Source organism: Megalobrama amblycephala, linkage group LG13 (assembly GCF_018812025.1).
Source record: "Megalobrama amblycephala isolate DHTTF-2021 linkage group LG13, ASM1881202v1, whole genome shotgun sequence".
NCBI lineage: Eukaryota > Metazoa > Chordata > Actinopteri > Cypriniformes > Xenocyprididae > Megalobrama > Megalobrama amblycephala.
In genome coordinates this window covers 34,501,181-34,521,333 of record NC_063056.1, presented here as the reverse complement: position 1 = coordinate 34,521,333, position 20,153 = coordinate 34,501,181, and the positions used below count along the sequence as shown (strand labels likewise).

At 37.6% G+C, this 20,153-nt stretch overlaps 1 protein-coding gene across 2 annotated transcripts; it reads right to left on the bottom strand.

The window, feature by feature from the left end:
* Window positions 1–42: 42 nt before the first annotated feature.
* On the bottom strand, window positions 43–18,999 carry adar (adenosine deaminase RNA specific). 2 transcript variants are annotated; one of them, XM_048152042.1, is made up of 15 exons: window positions 18,842–18,999; window positions 11,106–13,231; window positions 10,676–10,874; window positions 10,281–10,429; window positions 7,608–7,743; window positions 7,258–7,496; window positions 6,952–7,105; window positions 6,219–6,390; window positions 6,039–6,132; window positions 5,394–5,513; window positions 5,161–5,291; window positions 3,241–3,423; window positions 2,421–2,533; window positions 2,176–2,303; window positions 43–2,043 (listed from the first exon to the last, which is right to left on the bottom strand). In XM_048152042.1, exons 2-15 carry the CDS (start codon window positions 13,109–13,111, stop codon window positions 1,692–1,694), a joined length of 4,176 nt encoding a protein of 1,391 aa, XP_048007999.1. In that variant the 5' UTR covers window positions 13,112–13,231; window positions 18,842–18,999; the 3' UTR covers window positions 43–1,691. The 2 variants fall into 2 exon arrangements, with proteins under 2 accessions (XP_048007999.1, XP_048008000.1); XM_048152043.1 differs by lacking the exon at window positions 18,842–18,999 and adding an exon at window positions 17,088–17,402.
* Between the last annotated feature and the right edge of the window lie 1,154 nt (window positions 19,000–20,153).

Below are 20,153 nucleotides of genomic sequence, written 5' to 3'. Positions count from 1 at the left end.
AAGTGAAATGCAAACCATAAAGACATTAATCTGCAGCTCATGGAAAGAAAATGCTTTTTTACTTTTTTAATAGAACAGAACTTGTCTTAAAAGAATCTGGGAGTAGAATTCAATGGTTTGATGACAAATGTTTGGAGGCATACAGATTCACATTTGCTGGAAGAAGAAAACAGAATGTTAGTATTGCTTTAGTCTTGAAGCAGTTCATCAATTAGCAGTGTCTGAACACATTAAACAAGCAATGCAGACTTGAGCTTACAATATAAAGGGTAAAATAATATTCCAAGAAACAGTTCAGATCCACAAAAGTACACACACACACACAAATGCGCATATGATTGGTTTGTGCCGTTCAACCACCCGCTATAGCTTTCACCACTCAGAATGTAGACTGTTTGGCTGCATGCATTATCTACCACAAACCCCCCCTCCCTCCCTCCCTCCCATGTATAACAAAATGCACATCAACGATAGTCAAAACAGAACATACACACCTCATATAAAATTACATCCTAAAAATTAAAAGATAGAAAATAAATTGGATTTCAAAGTTACGAATCATTACAAAATATATACATACAATATATACACATACATAAACACACACGCATATGTATAAACTCGTTCAACAGACCTTATATATACATCTGTGTGCATATGTATCTGTATGTACATTATGTATATATTTCAAGCAGTCTAGTCAAGTGTTGGTATGTGGAACTTGCAAAAAAAAATAAAAAATTGAATATAAGTAAATACAGAAGCAGTTTATCCCACGCAGATTTAAAGCAAACAGAGCATTTATATGAATTCAAAAAAAAAGGTGGGTAAATGACAAATTGGTACATGATGAGCAGCTTAAAGTGATAGTTCACCCAAAAATGAAAATTCTGTTATTTACCCTCATGACATTTCAAACCTATATACATTTCTTTCTTTTGAACACAAAAGATATTTTGTAGAATTTTGGTAATGTTTTTGTTACAACTGACTTCTACTGTACATACAAAAACAACACAAACACAAAATATATTTCTTTTATGTTATCTTTTGCAGGGAAAAAAAGTGATTCAGGTTTGGAACAACACTGAGGGGAAGTAAATGAGAATTTTCATTTTTGAGTGAACGAACACTTTAACCTCCTCAAGTCACAAATGACCCTTTGCAACAACTCAGATAAAAGAGGTGAATGTCAGTAAATATGTACCTGACTAGCATCAGCTGTCATTAAAAATCTTTTTATTAAATGAGAAATACCTAAATGTATAATTTTGAATCGAAAAGACTACGAGAGAGAAAGTAAGAAACAGAATTATTCTTCAGCTATGTGTCTACGCAGTCACACAACAAAGTATTGTGATGGTCGCAAATAAAAAATAAAAAAAACCTCGCAACCCTGTAGTAATGGCTTTCTAAAAAAAAAAAAAAAAGAGAGAGAGAAAGAAAAGGAAAAAAAAAAGGCAAGATTCTACTTCATGTCTCATCAAGTCCAATTTGCCTTGGGTTTACAGCTCTGTTGCCATGGCAGCACCCGTTTCTGCTTTGTCATGATGGTTAAAGTTCAAATCCAAAGCCACAGGCTTACCCTGTTCCTCCCTCTCTGTACCTCCTCAATTCTCTCTCTTTTACTGCCGGCCACTCTTCCACTCCATCCATCCCTTAATCTGTTCTCTCTTCATCTCTCTCTATCCCTAAAAGCCCTGTGTTGCAGACTGTAAATTGTTGTTTGAGCTCGAGCAGCTATTGGGGTCAACTGCGCAACACGGAGCACGGACGTCCCCGCTTCCTCCCCTTAGCTCAGAGCCTCTGGCTTCTCCCTCAAAACTTTTTTCTTCCAAGGGCTTCCCGATCCAGGCGCCATATCCATGTTGGTTCAGCGCCAAGAAGAACAGCCTCTTGGCATCCTGGAATGAAGTGGCAGCCATCTTAGCGTGGGCATAGGACGGCAGTGCCAGCAGATCGGCTCGGCCCGCACTCTGGCACAAAGCTTGGAAGAGACGGAACAGATTGGACTTGGAAACCCGTGATACCTCCATCTTGGGACTGGCATGAAAAGAGAAGGATTGATCAGGAACAAAAGCAGGTGTCTAGGTCTTGAAGTGCTTCGGATAAATATTCAATTAGCTAGATAAGCTGGATTTCCTTTTTACAATGATGGATGCTTCTGTCTCTCACCTGTCCACTTTGCCTTTGGTGCCATCCAGTACCTCGACGGTGAGCTGGTCTGGTTGACTCCAGTTAACGCTGGACTCTTTGGTCTTACTTGTGTGGCGTGCGGAGTCATACACACTCACCCGTCCCACCTGCAGAGAATACAGAAAAAATTGAACGAAATCCAAGTAAAAACAAAAGTTTCATAGTACTAAATGCATTGTGTTGTGTGTGTGTGTGTGTGTGTGTGTGTGTGTGCGTGTGTGTACCTCAGGGTGGTTGAGAGTAAAGTTTGCTGGTAAACTATTTTTGAACACATCACCGTCTCTAGCCAATCGGCAACATACAGCTCGAGTCAGGTGACCATGGCTGTAGAGATACCCTGAACAAATGCATATCAGGAAATAATCCATGAATGAAGCTTGATGCACAATAATAATAAAACAATTTATAACAATAAATTATAATTTAATATACTTTAAACAGATATTCTTTAAACATAAAACAATTATAATATAAATATATAATAATAATAATAATAATATTATAATAACATAATACAAACATTTGAATTTTAATATATAATTAGATATGTTTTATATATAATTTTATACAATTTGCTATTACTACTACTTTTAATAAAAAAAAAAATACACATTTTAATAATTTCATAAAACAGCATTTACATAATTTTTATAATGAATTGTAATTATATATATATATATATATATATATATATATATTTATTTATTTTTTTTTTTTTAATTAAACCATTTATATAATTTCATTATTTTTAAAAATTACAATTTATAATTTTATAAAAATATAATTTAAAACATTTTTAATTATTAAATAATATAATACATTTTATAATGAGTTTTAAATACTAATTTTAATATAATTATCACAATTTAATATAAATTATTATTATTATTATTATTATTATTATTGACAATTTTTCAATCAGTTTCAATTAAATACCTTTAGGACTTCCAATGTAAAGCCTTTATTGTAAATAAAACTAAATAAAAAACACACAAACTTGAAAACACTGGATATCATTACTCAAAGCACGGTAGCAGTGTTTACCAAGAGTGATGGAGCGCAAATAAACGGGGTGGATGAAGTGGCTAAGGAGCGCCCCCTGTAGGCCGAGCACATTCCAGCGCAGGATCTTGTCACTGCAGCTCATGGTCCTCAGGCGCTCACCATGCTGAATGCCATCCCAGGTGGGCACAATATCACTGGACTCCACTGGGATAGTGCCTTCACCTAAAAAAAGGTAAGGTTAATGAGAACAGAAAAAGGAAAAGGTGGGGAATCTTAGTTAATTCAATAATATGAAAGAATATATGAAGTGACAGACATGTAAATAGAGTGTACAGTAGAGGACCAAAAGAGAAGACTGTAACACTGTCTACGGTAGCTCTAGAAAAGTAGCTAACCAGACAAATAGCATTAGCTGGAAGCATAATCTGGCTTATCGCAGGACTGTCAGAAAAATGTCTGTCACAATATATCATGAGGCTGTTTTTTTTACTTCCTTGACAGCAGTGTCAGGGTCGGCACAACAGCTAACCAAGCACAACTGCCAACATCATGTGCAGACTTGTCAAGTTGAATTCACAGACATAATTCCGCTTACCTGCCAACCGCTTTTGCCTTGTAATTGCTTTTCTTCTATCCCACTAGACAATGGCTGTTTTGCCTGGCAAAAGGCCACGTTCACGTGGCTATAGAGAACCTCTTTGGCGAGGTAACAGAGCAGATGGCACGACAAACACTGCTGAGTGCATCTTGTTTAATCCGACAGTTAGCGCACTAGAGTTGTGTACCTGAGGTCCTGGAATTATGCCACGGCATGTGCATATAGTAGTTGGCCATTTAAAGACCATGAAATCAAAACTGACAATTCTTGTTTTTTAATGGAATGTTGTAATATTATACATTTTTTTTTAAATTAATATGCCCTCAATTTTTCATCAAAATAACTCCCCTTTCCAACGACATCTCTTCTCTCTGATTACAGTAAGACTGGATAAAAAATAAAAATAAATAAATAAATAAAAAACCTATCAATTTGAAGAACCGATATCGATTCTTAAATCCCAAGGAATCGATCGTTCAGTCTATGCTGTTTTCAGCTGATGAATGAACCAAACATAGCGTGCCTCTCATCCAATAAATCTCAATAAGCTTTGTTACTTCTGAGATGAAAAAGTCTCAGCTTTATTACAAAATTCAACCAATAAATACGGTTTTGGTGCTCTTAACATGTGGCGTGACAGGTCACTGTAGCGCTTCAGTTCAAGCGAAGTGGCAGCGCTGGGTGCATGTGAACTGCTCATATCTTCTGCTCTAGTACTAATTACAGCACAAAATAAACATGGGAAGGTCACATGTAAATCACTCAGTGTTTCAACCACGGAAAGAAAATTGGGAAAAAAACAGCTTGTAAACAATGTCACGTAATGTTACTTTTACCTCAAAAAAGACATTTGTCAAAGTCATTTTTGTTTTGTATTTGCACACAAAATGTATTCTCGTCACTTCGTAAAATTAAGGTTGTAGTCACATGGACTATTTTAACAATGTCTTTACTACCTTTCTGGGCTTTGAACGTGGTAATTAAATTGCTGTCTATGGAGGGGTCAGAGAGCTCTTGGATTTCATCAAAAATATCTTACTTTGTGTTCCGAAGAAAAACGGTCTTACGGGTGTGGAACATGATGGTGACCACTTAATGACAGAATTTTCATTTTTGGGTGAACTAACCCTTTAAGATCAAGAATTTCAAGTAGAAACTAAGACAGCATGTGACAGCTGACACTAATAGAAATATTTTTTTCAGGATTTTCTGCATTAAGGCACAGATTAAAAGATTGATCTTTGAATTTTTAAGTATAAATATCAAATCATTCAGATCTTGACTAATCTGAAAATCTGTTTGTATATTGTTTTTTTTACCCCATTGATGACGTTATTTACAGTTCTTTCTCGGTATCTTACCATTCTCCACCTTGGTTCTGAGCTTGCCCTGTTTTACGTTCTCGAAGAGAGGCATGTGTCCAGACAAATTTTCTTCAGCGGCCTCGCTGCAAGACTTATCGAACAGAGCGCCATCGCCACATGGAGCAGTGCTTTGAGACAAAGAAAAAGGCACATGAAAGCAGTGTTATCCATGTTTGCGGATGAATATTAGTTCTAAAACTAGCTTGAATAAGAGGAAGTGCATGTCTCACCTAATATAGAGATGAAAGGTGATGTCAGATTTGATCTTCAGCTTACCATCGTCTGCAACCTCAAAAATACTCTCATCACTAGGGCTTTCCCAATGCTTCATCAGCTGACCGTACAAAAACCTGAGCCATACAGATTTTACAAACAAGTGAGTTTTGTTAATACATTGTTTTTTATATTATTTTAAAACTAGGGCTGATAAAAATTAAACAAATTTGTGCAATAGTTAAAGGATGGTGCCTTTTTGTGCATTTGTATAACTTTTTTTTTTAAAATAGATTAAACTGTTAACTGTGCAATGTATGTATATATATATATATATTAATTTATTATTAATTAATATATGCATTTATTGCCATATAAGAATAAATAGCTATTTTAAATATTAATATTTTAATATAATTTTTTTTAATGTTTTATTGAGAAAGACAGAGAAAGAGAAAGACAGCAGGCATATGAGCAGACGCTCTGTCGGTCTCACAATAACATCTTCAGAACACCGAATATAAAGTCAATATATTTATGAGCTGCTGTGAAATAAGACTCCTTCATCTTGAAGAATGAGACAGAAAAAGCTGTAGAATGAGAAGAAAAACGAATTATGGGATTGACAGTGAGGGAGAGAAAGTTCTGCTGCAAGCTGATACCGGATAAAGCCTCTCCTGGAGATGATTTCTGCGTGGCAGTCATTAACGGTGTCCCCTCGAAGACTAAGCTCCTCTCCCTTAACACAGCGGTTTCCTACAGGCGTAAGACAACAATTACAGCACATCTCTAATTACAGTGCACACATCATGTTGGCTCTGTCTGTGTTCAAGTCTATGTACCTGTCCCAAGGCTGACAACTGTTCCAAGAGTATCTGATCCATTTCTCATAACGATGGTAGCAAGAATCTTCCTACCCAGAAGGCTGTGCTGGATGCGTGCTGTGAGTGCATTAAAGCGCTGATGGCTTAGCATGGCGATCTGATCATGCATTGTACTGCCTGATACCGGCAACTGAAACATACAAAAACTATATTACTACTATTACTATATACAAAGTTATATTACACATCTCTCTAAGATTTTGATTGGTCAAATACAGCATTCACCAATCAAATGCTTCTGAATAATGACAGTTGTACAGGGAAATAATGTACAACTGATCACTAATCTTGGTTTCCTATATAATAAAAATATAACTTATTTGAATATTTATATTTTTATATTGTTTATACATTTATAAATTAATAATAATTGCAAAAAAAAAAAATAGTTTTAATATAAGAGTTATATTTAATAGTTATATATAAATCATATGAAAATAAAATGTCAGCACTGGTCTGTTCTTTTGTTGTTGTTGTTTTTAACAATTTAGCATCAGAAGTTTACCAAGAAAGTTTTTCAAATGTAGGGACACATGTAGCAAAAAACCCCCAAAAAGTTAATTTTGTACTGCTTTCAAATATTATGACACCTCAATATTTAATGGTACTTTGTTAATGAGAAGTTACTGCATAGTTAAAAGTTGCTGCTAATTTTATTATGAACTTTTATTAAAGTTTCTGTGTTTAATACCTCTGGCGTGAGCTCTCCAGTACGCGCCGCTTTCTCTGCTTCTCCGATGAGCACTCGTAGAGCAGCGTCCGCTGCCTCCTGCTTCCCCTGCTTCTTATTACTAGCACACACTGCAGGAAACCACCGCCCTCCCAATTTAGCCTGGTATGTAAACCTGTAAAAAAGGGGAGATAAAATTGTGTGACCTGATCTTTTTATTGTGTGACAGAGCAGAGGGGAGACGGACACAATGATGAGAATCCTGCCGATTCTGTAATAAAGACATAAAGATCACGAAAACGTGACCAAGTAAGAGTGCAAGTTTACTTGGGCTCATGTGAGAGTCCGGACTGGCCCACCAGACGGATTTCAGCAGCAAAGCCTCGAGCACGGGCGTACTCGAGGAGGCCGGACACTGCGTTGTTGTTCAGGTGGTTGATGAGGTCACCCACACCTGCTTCATGGGCTGCCTGGAGCTCAGATGCTGTCAACGGGGGTAGCGAGGGGCATGCAGGAATCGCTGGCTGAGACTCATTGTCGCCCAGAGAATGGAAAGTACCTGGAGGCTAGAAGAGAAAGATTGTGTTTAGTCTACCAGCATACAAATTTCTCTTTTTCTTTCCATCTTTCAAACAGCCTTCTTTTTCTTCTTGTACTGTCTCCAAACCTCTCTTTACCTTGTTAAGATGTAGTAGTCCATCTCCCATTAGCTCTTTCACGGCCTCTTCTGCTGCCAGCTGCTTTGCTGCTTTCTTACTGGGTGCTGAGGCTTCTTGGAAGAGACGGTCCCCAACCTTTACACGGAACATAAACCTGACACAGGAAGTAAGAAAAAACAATAAAGATTGTGGGAGAAAGAAGTGAAAAAGACAAATCAGTCACAGTGGACACTATATTTTCAAATCTGTTGAGGCAGTTCTATTCCATTGAGCTCTGAATCAGTTTTTACAAAATCACACAGAACAGAATTGGTCATGAGCATGAGCAAAAGACTTCTTTCAAAAACATTAATAATCTTATGACCCATCTACAACAAACTACCTCTACTTCTTCAGCTATTCAAATGTACCAATATTTGTTACACCAATAAAGCACACTGAAACTGAGAATGATAGAGAAACAAAAATATGCAATTATGCAGACAAGCATGCTGTCAAATCATGCTTTTGCCTACTAGAGCCAAAAAATTGTCTAGTAACCAGGCTAATTTGGCAGGCAGTGCTACATTTACATCAAGGCCAGTAATTAGAGTCGCTCTTTTGCTAAAGGCCATGAATATCCACTGGCACATGACAGAATTATATATAAATGTTTGTGTAGGCTGTCCTGAACCAAACCCATACTAAGATTTCTCATTTAATAAGTTAAACAAGAAATGAAGAGAAACTACATTCATCAACTTCATCAAGATATTATACTTGAACGATATCTGCAAAAATACAGCAACACAATCTAAAGAACTGTAACTTACTGCTCAGTCCTAGAGTAAAATAAAGCTTTTTTCCTCAACAGAGACAAAGTTTCTCTGATCTATCGGTTTTGTGTTGTTAATTAGGGTGTGCCTGAGGGTTTTTCTTTCACACTTGTACAACTTCTAGAGATGCACAATTTGTTTTTAAATCAAATTGTGTTTTGAAATGTGATATAACACACATTTAACATCTCATATTGCTGCTGCTTAGATATCAAGGGTAATAATGACAGAAGGTATAAAATCAGACTGAAATTACATTGGGATTACATTGCAACAAATTTCTCATTTGCAATAAGCACTTAATTTCAAATCTGACTTAGACCAGTTCCTAACATGGGTTTGTGTGGAGCGCTGAGATCAGTGAAAACACTCTGAAGCACACATGCAGACTATATATTAATTTCATTAAAGGTTCTCTAAGCGAGTAACTTCCTGTTGACGTTCGAAGTGTTGTAAAACAAAACAGATGCTAGCTAGACCCTCCCTCCTCCTCCTCCTCCCTCCTCCTCTCCTCCTCCTCCTCCTCCTCCTCCTCCTCCTCCTCCTCCTCCTCCTCCTCCTCCTCCTCCTCCTCCTCCTCCTCCTCCTCCTCCTCCTCCTCCTCCTCCTCCTCCTCCTCCTCCTCCCCCCTCCTCCCTCCTCCTCCCCCTCCCCCTCCCCTCCGTGCTTCCTGAAACAGTCATGAACGAGCATTTAAAATCGTTCTTGTCGGTTATTGGCTGGAGCATGTTTATTGTGATTCATGGTCCAGGCTGCACCAGTTTGTTTTTATTGCCGTTTTCGGAGCTTGTGGCGACTACAGAGACCACGTTTTTTACAGTGTGTTCAGGGGACAGGCAGCTAGCGGATAGTGAGGAGATGTTTGCTGTATGTAACAAAAAATGTTTTGGCCTAAAAACATGTGACATCACTTAGAGCACCTTTAAATATTCAGTTTAATAATCAAATTAGGCCATATCATGATTTCATTTTTTCAATGCAAAGTCCTTTAAACGCTAATGGACAAGAGCTTCTTTCCACATCTAATACTTCTATAAGAAGCAAACTCAATTTGGGGAAACAGTGAAAGTAAGATTAGTAAAAGGAAGATGAGCAGTAAAAGGAGGATGAGCAAAAACCAGGAGAATGCAGACAAAACATTTCAGGCCAGGATCAAACAAAGCAGACAAGCATTGTGTTTCACAGCCAGCAAAATCACTTTGTAGGGGCAAAGGTAATAAAGGACAGAGAAAAACAAACGGCGAGAAAAAACGGAAAAGAAAAAGAGATAGAGGGATAAGAATAGCGCTACCAAAATGACAACATAAAAGCTCAGCAAGGGGCAATGGCGACAAGGGGAAATGGTGAAAATACATTTAAAAAAAAATAATAATAATAAAAAAAAAAAATCACTATGTATGGGGCAGTCGTGCCCTAATCAGAGAGTCAGACTGGTAACCCGAAGGTTGTGGGTTTGATTCTCAATACCAGCAGGAGCTGACTGAGGTGCCCATAAGCAAGTCACATAATCTCCAATCACTCCCCAGGCGCCGCAGCAAAATGGTGTGTGTGGGTTCACTACTCACTACTCCTAATGTGTGTGCACTAACTAGGATGGATTAAATGGACAGGACAGATTCTGAGTAAGGGTTACCATACTTTGCCTTCATGTCATAGTAAAAAAAAAATAAATAAATAAATAAAAAAGGAGAGTTGAGGAATAGCAAGAATGAGAGGAGATAGTACAGAGGGTGTGTGGAGATGTGAAGAATGTGAGGACAACAAAGGGGACAGAAAAGCCTGGAAAATACAGACATCAGGACAAAAAGCATGTGACTTTCTGTAGCAGGTTTAAAGGGATGTAACATAAAGCCCTTTACTGTGGGATGTATTTTACCGTGGATCATGGGGAGGCCCTTCCTGTCCTGTCTTGATAAACTGGATGGCATTCCCACTGCGCTGACTGTGTTCCATCAGGACAGAAACAGGATTCTTTCCTCCAGGTAGAGACCGAGACAGAGCCTGGGGCGGAGTATCTGTCCCACTCTTTAGAAATGATTTGAAAGAGAGAGAAAATAAATAAACAAAAACATTTTATATTAATTTAAATATAATATTAATTTAGTTTAAGATTTTTATATTATATTTTATACACAACAAATATATTTTTATAAACATACATAAATTATAAAGTTAATGAAAGGTAAAATAAGACATCAAAGAGATTATCTATGGGAAACTAAATGATCAGGTTTCATGCAACTTTGACACAGAAACAGAAAACAAGCATACTGGCATATCTTCTGCCAGGTCAGTAGTTGACTCAGCTCCCTCAATGCTCGGTTCTTCCTCTTCATCTCCACCTGCTCCCTTCATCTCCCTCCAAAGAATCCTCAGGGTTGTGGCTGCAGCATCTTTTTTGGCCACTTTTTTGTTTGAACCCTCAGCTGGTGGAAACCTGCGGCCATCTAACATGACCTGCATCCGGAACCTGGAGACAAAAAGGGGAGGGAAAAAACTCAAGCTATAAATCCATGTAAACACAATTTGTGTCTAATTCTTAATCATGCAATCTCATTTCACCAAAACTCACTAACAAGAGAACATTACTTCTTTAACATGTCCAAAAAACTATTGGGTGTTTCACAAATTCTTAAATTAATCACAGCTGTCTTAACACAGACAAACAAATGCACTATAAACAAACTTTTCATCTACTAACCGGGGGTCATGTGAGGGTCCAGACTGGTCCAGAAGTAGGAATTCACAAGTGTGTCCAAGATGCTGAGCAAACTCCATCAGTCCACTAACTGGGTTCTTACTACGGGCTTCCTTCAGTTTCTGGAATCTGCTTGACTCCAGGCTTTGGGTTGGGGGAGGGGGAGCAGCCAATGAAACAGCGACCTCAGAGCGGATTGTGTTCAGGAATTCTGGAATATCATCAGATGCCCACTGTAAACGTTCTCCTCCATTACTGGCCATATCCTGATAGTAGGAGAACTGATGGGGAGGAGGTTGGTAGGTGGAGGTGGAAAGCTCACTGGGTTTGGGGGCTATTGGCTCAAGGCCAGGCATATCAAGCTCTGTGTTACCAAAAATGTTGTTGTTGTCCAACATGTCCACCAATGGATTTTCACCCCCTTCCATCGGAACTGCTTCAAAATCAAATTCATCATCTGCTTCCAACTTGACCGAAGCTATGTCTGCAATCCCTTCAGATGCCAAGTTCAACATCTCAGCACTGTTCACATCCTGTTTTGCAGTCGCAGCTTTTCGTTGGCGGTCCATCTTTTCCTGCCGGTGTGCACTAAGTCCCCAGGTAGGTGGAGTAACTTCGGTGTTGCGCCTTACATCACCTTGTTTCTCCATGGCATAGAGGGTGGGATTAACCTGCTTGGCACTGCGCAGACCGAGGTTCTTGGCGATCACAAGCGCATTACCCGTACCCACTTCGTAGAGGTACTGTAGAATCTTCTCTTTGCTATCTTTAGACTCGGCCATCGTTGACAAGGTTTCCAACTGCACTGCAGGTAAAAGAATCTGTTGATCCTGGACAGGAAACAACGTTTCACAGGTATCGTCACCTTCAGAATCCTCCGATTGGTCACTGATATTGCCGTCAGCCTCAAAGAGGATCTGAGATGCAGAGGGAGCGCCGGTGCTGGTGGGATGCTCTCTAGTCTCTTGGTTTATGACTGAACTCTGACCTGGCTCTTTCTCCAAATCCTTTGAAGACTGCGATTGGTCTCTCCCTTTGATGGGCTCACCGTCCTCTTCCTTACAGAGTCTCCACAGAGGAGGAATCTCACCTTGCTTCACTGCTTGGTTTGTCCTTAAGAGGGCATATAAAGCCTTATTAACAATCGTCTTGGGGAGATTCAGCTTTCTGCCCAAGGCCCTTGCGTGAATGGTCTCGTCTGGCCCGAGTGACTTCAAAAAAGCAAAGACCTGTTGCTGGATCTCAGGGGTCAAATAAAGAGACTCTCTGACCGAGTCGGGAGAACTGGAAACCTTGCTTGCAATGCTACTGCAAGACAAAGTGTCAGAGTCGTCTACCCTTGTTATTCGGTCACCTAAACTCAGACTATGAAGGCCAGAGGACACATCATCAACCTCTGTATTCCAGTAATGCTTAGTGTGTTGATTCGGATAATAATGTCCCTTCTGTTGAGGGTAATTCCACCCTGACTTTTTCTTAGGTCCAAAGTTATGCTCCCTTTGCCAGTTTCCTCGGCCTCTGCTGTAGCAGTCTCTTCTTCCAAAACTGTTACCGCTTCTTTTGAAGTCGCGATAACCTGTCTGGTAATGTAGAGGCCCAGTTGAGACCTCTTCCCCTTGGCTGGAGGTTTGGGACCCTCGCTGTTGAGGTGCTTTGAACTGCGGAGCGTGTGCACTCTGCCCCCTGAGGAACTGCACCTGATATTGTCGGAAGCTTACACCATTTGTGTCAGAGATCTGATCACTGCTGTGCTGGGGGGGTGCCCACAGGGGTGGTTCAGAGGGACTAGGGGGAAAAGGACGACCACGTGGAGGTACGCCAGGAGCACCCGGGTAAGAGGAGTAAAGAGAAGGGTGCGGATAGCTGCCAGATACAGAGCCGGGGCTTGGGACACAAGGGCCCCGTGTACGACCAGTGGTTGTGTAGGAATGAAACTGAGGTTTTCCCTGTTGGGGAGGGAGGTAGGATCGCTGACAATCTTTGTTAAACCCTCCTCTACCACTGCTCATAGCGCAGGGGTCGGGGGCGAGGAGGGAGTAGCGTTGGGCTTGGTGGATGTGTTAGGATGAGACTCAGCTGTCTGGATGTAATTTCACAACGATAGCAAAGGCTTAATCTGTGCACTGCTTCTGCAGAGAGACAGAGAACAACAGAAAAATCCATTAAAGAATGCAAAGTGAATGCAGGTCACTGCGCAGACACACAAATTCTGTCGGCACATTTCTTGGCAACACAGCAGACTGTAATTTGAACACTTGGTAAAAGGCTCACAGATTAATTATTCATGCTTATTGTGAAACAATCAATTTATTTCTGGCTTAGCGAGTAATTTGCAGATCTTTATGGTGAGGGAAAGTGGTCATGGGTATTAGAGGAAAGCACTTTCAAGGACATTCTCTGCCAATGTGAGCAACTATAGTAGCTAAAGCACAAGTAAATGAGTAAAGTGATGAGTAAAGCTGTTTTAAGAGACTGGTAAAACATTGGAAGACAGAAAAAAAAAGTCAGTGAACCTAATACTTGTTTACAAAATGCAGTACTCTACAGCATAGTGTAGGTCTGGTGTGAATTGCTGTGAGTGTTTAAAATAAGTTGCTTATTAAGACTCTACAGTCCTCACAATACAGCAAATCAATAGACCATATTTAGCCAGCAAATTCTTTTATGGATTCAGGAAACAAAACCTCAGAAAAATAAAGGTTATCAGTTATCACACATTACATGAGACGCAAAGCAAAAAAACTGAATGTCAGAGCTACATTTCTAACCACATACTTTTTGCATGTTACTTTTTGTTACATTCCAGTGTACAATGAAAATGAATATTAAAAAAAACAAAAAAAACAAAACAAAACAATTACATGCCTAAACTTACAGCCTCCTATCAAACACTAGCATGGACAAGAGATAATTCAGCACCTTCGTCCAGCTTCACATTTAACTTCAGACATAATAGCTCACTCTATAAATAAACTTAAGTGAGATGGAAAGTGATTCTGCTCAATCACTTTCCATGTGCTTGCTGAAGTTCCACTTGTAACTTTAATGTTTTGACATCACCAATACAAATCTGGCATTTTAGTGGCCATCCCTTACAAAATATACTGAGGTAACATAGTATAGTGATGGGACAAGACTGTAATTCCATGTTATTTTTAGATATATCCAGGTACTAAGTACCATGGTACTATGGCATTCCAAGGAATTTTAAAGAATACCATGTCGTCACCACTTGTTCACACTAGAAAAAAAAAAAAAAAAAAAAAAAAAAAAAAGTACAGTACCAAATAATAAATGGTTTAGATTGGAAAAAGCATGTTAGAAGGGTAGAACGATAATAAGCCAATTAGCCATTTAAATAAATTAATGTCTTCAAACTAGGCGTGACTGTATCAAACTTTCATGTTGCAATAATTTCTGAAGCTTTTATCATGGTATACAGTATTATCACGGTATACAGTATTAGTAGTATAGATATTGAAATAAGTTTCCAAAAAAAGTGTTGTCATAGTATAACAGGTTTAAGGTTAAGTACTCTTTTTCTTATAACAAAAAGAACTCTGGACATAAAAATTATAAATTAAAATGTTTCAAACAGATTAAAGTGCAAAAGAATTATAAAGATCAACAGGTATCACTTTACAATAAGGTTTCATTATTTAACGTTAGTTAATGCATTAACTAAGATTAAGAATGAGCAATAGCTACATTTATTACAGAAGGTATTATTTTTTGTTAATGTTAGTTAATACAACTGATCATTGTTAGTTTTATCTCAGGTCCAAATAATAAATAATAGTTAAAACTTTAGATTTTAGTGATGTTATTAAACATTAACTAAGAAATTAACATTAAGACTAATAAATGCTTTATAAGTACTTTTCATTGTCAGTTTCGTAATAATGAATTAACATGTTAACTAATGAAGCCTTATCTCACTAAGGCCCGGTTTCACAGACAGGGCTTAGCCAGGATTAAGCCTTAGTTCAATTAGGATATTTCAGTAGCATTTAAAAATGTACACTAGAAATAAAAAAAAAACTTTTCTGGTCTGCATCTTTAGACAAAACAATGGCACTGAAATATTTTGAGATATGTCAGTACAAGTTGCTTTCCGTTAAAATAGCTCAAACATGCATTTTAGTCTAGGACTAGCTTAAGCCTTGTCTGTGAAACTGGGGGTAAGTGTTACTGAACAATAACAAATAATCAGAACATTTTCAATCATTAGGGCATGTTGCAGTCCAGATTAAAATATAAAAATATTTAAGTTTGAAAATAAATAGCCTATTACGTCTTTAAGTATTAAGTGCTGTAATGAACACCATTTCGAATTAAAAAAAAAAAAAAGTTATTTGAAGCAGTTTAAATACAGTTAGGACAGTAGCTTTGTTTACTGGATTTCTGGGGTAACCGCAGCATTTCTGCTGTTCCATCAGCGCCCTCTGCTGTCAGAGAGTGAACGTGCACTTTCAGTGCGTCTGCTTCACTCCTTCAGCCATATGCTTCTCGTGCACGTTGGGCTTGTTTACATCCGAGTGTGCATGTCCCTTTAATGCAGCATACAGCGGTGTTATGCATCTTATACGGTTGATGGGTAAAGTACCCTTAAAATGTATTATAAAAATTAATAATTCATAATAAATAGTTATTCACGGTACTTTGAAGTGCCCACGATAACAACATTGTGCATATTCATTATCATGATATATCGTATTACCAAATATCGGCACATGTCTATTTTAAAACTGAGAGCTGAGGTAGATAGGTTATTAATCATTTATTTAAATTGAAAATATTAGAAAATGACTATGATCCAAAAAATAGGAACCGTTACATTTAACGGTTAAATTTAACCTTTTAACCAATGAATTTCCACATTTTCATTATAAGGAGTTTAAAAATATTTTATAGAGATTGCATTCACATAAAACAACTGCATATGCTGGACACAAATGACTTCTACAGGATGTCTGTAAAAAATTATTGTAATTTTTACTGTAAAATATTGTAAAAATGCTACAGAAGGAAAAAAAACTGTTAGTAGGTTAACAGCAAGTTCCTGTACTATATACAGGGGAAAAATGTAACAGATCGAACCGGACATTCCATGTATTTTTTACAGTAAAATAATGTTAAAGGTACATTTTTTTAGAAATTAAAAAGGCAAACCAAATTATAATTTACAGTGAAAAAACTGAAAACTGACATTCCCAGAATTCCCTGTGTGACATTTTACATTTGTATTTTGTTTAAATAATTGTGTTTCTTAATATTTTTAGTTATCGGTTATGCACATTTGGGTTTTATGTTACATCTTCTGTTGGTTAATGATTGTTTATTGCATCATTTTAGTGTCACGTGTGTTACCATGATGGTGTTTTGTGTTTGCATGAATGACTTTGTGCACCTTCTATACACTAGTATCATTCAGTTTGTGAAAAGGCTATTTGTGATGAACTTATTCATGATTCTTCATGTGGCTTCCTCTTTTACCACCTGCATTATGATGGTTGTCAGTACAAAACAGATTTTAGTAGCTGTGTGTGTTGTTGGTTTTACTGGTTAAAATTGCATCATTCTTGTTGGTAAGTTACAGTTTTGTGTAAAATTTACAGAATTATTCTGCCAACCACAGCTGCCAGGATTTATTATTTTTTATTTATTTATTTTTTTAAGTTTTTTTGTTTTTGTTTACAGTGTACATTCCCATGACTTCGCAAAGTGGTCTGGATTCTGTAACTCACAATTTTAACTATTCTCTGATAGTTCTAGGTGTTCCACAACCTTGGAAAGATGGAACAAATATTATTATATATATATTATTACAACACTCTTGTATCTAAAGCCTTCTTTAAAATGAAGCACTAACTCCTAGTTCTAGCACAGATTCTACTGTAATGGTTCAGTCACTTTTACAACAAGAAAGAATATAACCTACACGAGTAAAAATCCATTCAGACGAACCAAAAAAATTATACATACCACAAAACAACTGAAGGCAAAAAACAGATGAACTTGACACAGATGAACTAGATAAGGCCCAGACTCGTGCAGTGACTAAACACTGTTCCGCATGAAAAATGAAAATGAAATAGACGGATTGCACTTCAGCGTTTTCCGCGGTTTGCCTTTGCAAATGGTTTAGATCCACAAACTCCACAACACGAGATGATCCCGAGACTTGTCTACACTTTTGGAAAGTGTGCTACAGATATAAATCAGATATAAAAGAAAATAGAAAGCACGCGGGATGTTGCGAACTAGGCACAGATCTCTTTAGGTTTCGTTTTCTATTCTTCTCCAAGCTCTCAAAACTAATGTCTGCAAATTCACTAATTTCTCCAAATGACAGCAGGGGGCGCCATTAGTCGGAAGCGCTTGAAAGTTTCACCAATAGGCCTATTTTACAGTTTGACAAATGTAATTACACCATTTGACTTATAACTACATCCCAATGAAGTAAAACGTATCTGAAAACATATAAATGCCAAGAAATCATTCCTAGGTAAATAAACTGTGAAACAACTCGTGCGGGACGACTGTATTCATATTACTGCATATCAGTTAACAGTGCGACATATTAATACTGCATCGCACTACTCATTTTATCATAGCCGTTGAACTATTGGTTTCGTTTCAGATTTCACCAGCCAGCAGACGGAAAGCAAACCTCCACCTGCGACCCTCTCAGATGCATAATACATGAGGTTACAGTACTGTGACCGACATGAAACTGCACTGCAGTTTATAACCTCCAGCCGAAGCCTGAGGTGCCAAAACATCTTCAGAAGCTCGTGAGCGCGGAGGGTGCGCGTGCCTCGACTTCGCTTCTCTAAAAGAAAAAGTCCGAAAGAATACAGATCATGTACGGGACAAATGTCTCCAGGAGGCGCTTAATAACCCAGTTTATCCAATTCACTCAGTCACGCGAAGTTGTAGCCCAGGGCTTTAGACTACAGAGCATCATAGACAAAATGACAACAACTGCTTTCATCGCCATATTCAAGAGTAGATGTGTAACATTAAAATTCATGTTAATCTATTATTAATATTACTGCTATCCTTTTATTATTATTTTGCGTCACTGCATTTATTGTGTGTAATACTACTAATATAACCCACATTTTTAATTAAAATGTCTTCATACAGGAGTATTGTGGTGTTAAGGTATTTTTTTGTTGTTATTTTCCGGAATCTCTATTAGAATAGTTTGATTTTTAAAATTGTATTTAGTAATTAACCGCAGAGATAAATACATTAGTACATTTTAAGAGCATTGTGGTTCTATGGTTTAATGTTATGGTAATACCATGATATTATTTTTGTTCTTGCTCAACAAAAACATCTCTTTTTAAACTAACCCCAAAATAATCGTTTTGGTCCAGTTTCAACAAGCCCTTCAAGTTCTGAAAACCGACAACTAATTACAAGGACATCGGAGGTTGATGTTCGGTTTAAATGAAAACATCGCTGCCTGAGTAAGAAAGCAAATACAACCCGCTATTAATAATTTTCTAGTCTTTAATTTAATTGCAAGCATGCAACAACATAAAATTAGAGGTAACTAGGGCGGAAAGACTCAATGGATACGCGATTTAATGCGACAGCCAACGGCAAACAGCGATCGGAGAAGCTTTGAAGCATCTCGATCCCTCCAGGACAATCTAGTTCCGGAAACGCATTGATATCATAAAAAACATACAGCTATGTAAGTTAGAAGGAGTAAATATACTTACATGCGCAGACGACGTAAACAATTCTGCAACGTCCCTGCAAGAGGCCACATGCAGATTGAAAACACAACGCTGGTGAATGACAATGAAATGTGGCGCGTAGCTGCGACGGTGTTTTTGACGCTCTCTGATGACGTAGGATTTCGCAAGGACCCGCAATGTGATCCTGAAAACACGTTCGGTTATTAATGAAATTAAATAGCTATTTGTATAATGCTTTTTATGTAAATAGCGCTCGTTATGGTTTATACCTAGCAGTATTCCCAACGTCGACGAGAAATAATATAATATGATATTATAATATAAATAATAATATTAATTTGTCTGATTTTACTGCCCTTTTCCTCACTCTGGAAGCAGGAGTTTTTCAAACTGGAGGGCCGCAAGGAAGTGCTAGGGGGTCCGTGGACAAATTTAGAGAAAAGCAGTGTAAAAACAAATATAATAGTAATTATTAAAATAAGATCAAACCAACCAACTAGCTACATATATAAAGACATTCAAAATTGATTCAAATAAATAAATTAGCCTAGATTAAATAACTAAATAAACAAACAAACGTTTGATTAAATTAAATAAAAATGATTAAAACAGTACACAAATTTAGATAAAAAATATATATTTTTTGTTTTAAATAAAATTTGATGTAACTATAGTGAGTATAAAAAACAATGTAACAATATTTTACAAATATTTTACACATAGGCAATTTAAAATATACTTTTCTAAACAGTATTAATTGGGTCTTTTACATGAAAATATGTAGCTGCCTTTAAAATTTGATGAGCATCCCTAGGGATTGCAGGAGTTTAATCATATTTGGCAGTTCATGGCATCTAAAAGATTAAAAAGCCCCTGCTCTGGAGGTATATGTCCAGACTTGTTTTGTCTGATTTGGTGAGCAAACCTAACCAGACAGTTCTAAAGGTGTACATGACAGATTCTGTGACTACTTAATAGACTCGTATCAGCAGCTTCAGTGGCAGGTTGAACTTCCTCAGCTGGCAAAGGCAGTAGAACCTGTACTAGGCCTACACTCACGCTGCTGCTGAAGTGACACAAGCCGTCTTGTGTTTCAGGCCCCATTTGTTCTTTAATTGTTAAATGCCTGATAAAATCATTGGGGTGAAGGTCAGTGACATGACCCACAGAGAGCAACACTAATGTTACTAATCCCATTCACAATTTATGCGGCTGCTAAATTATTCCTGCGTTGGCACCTCGTCCCCACATCTTTTTCATGTACTTGATTATTCCCCTGCACCTCTGATATTGTCCGTCACTGGTTCAGAAAAGCTGTATCTCACCACCAAAA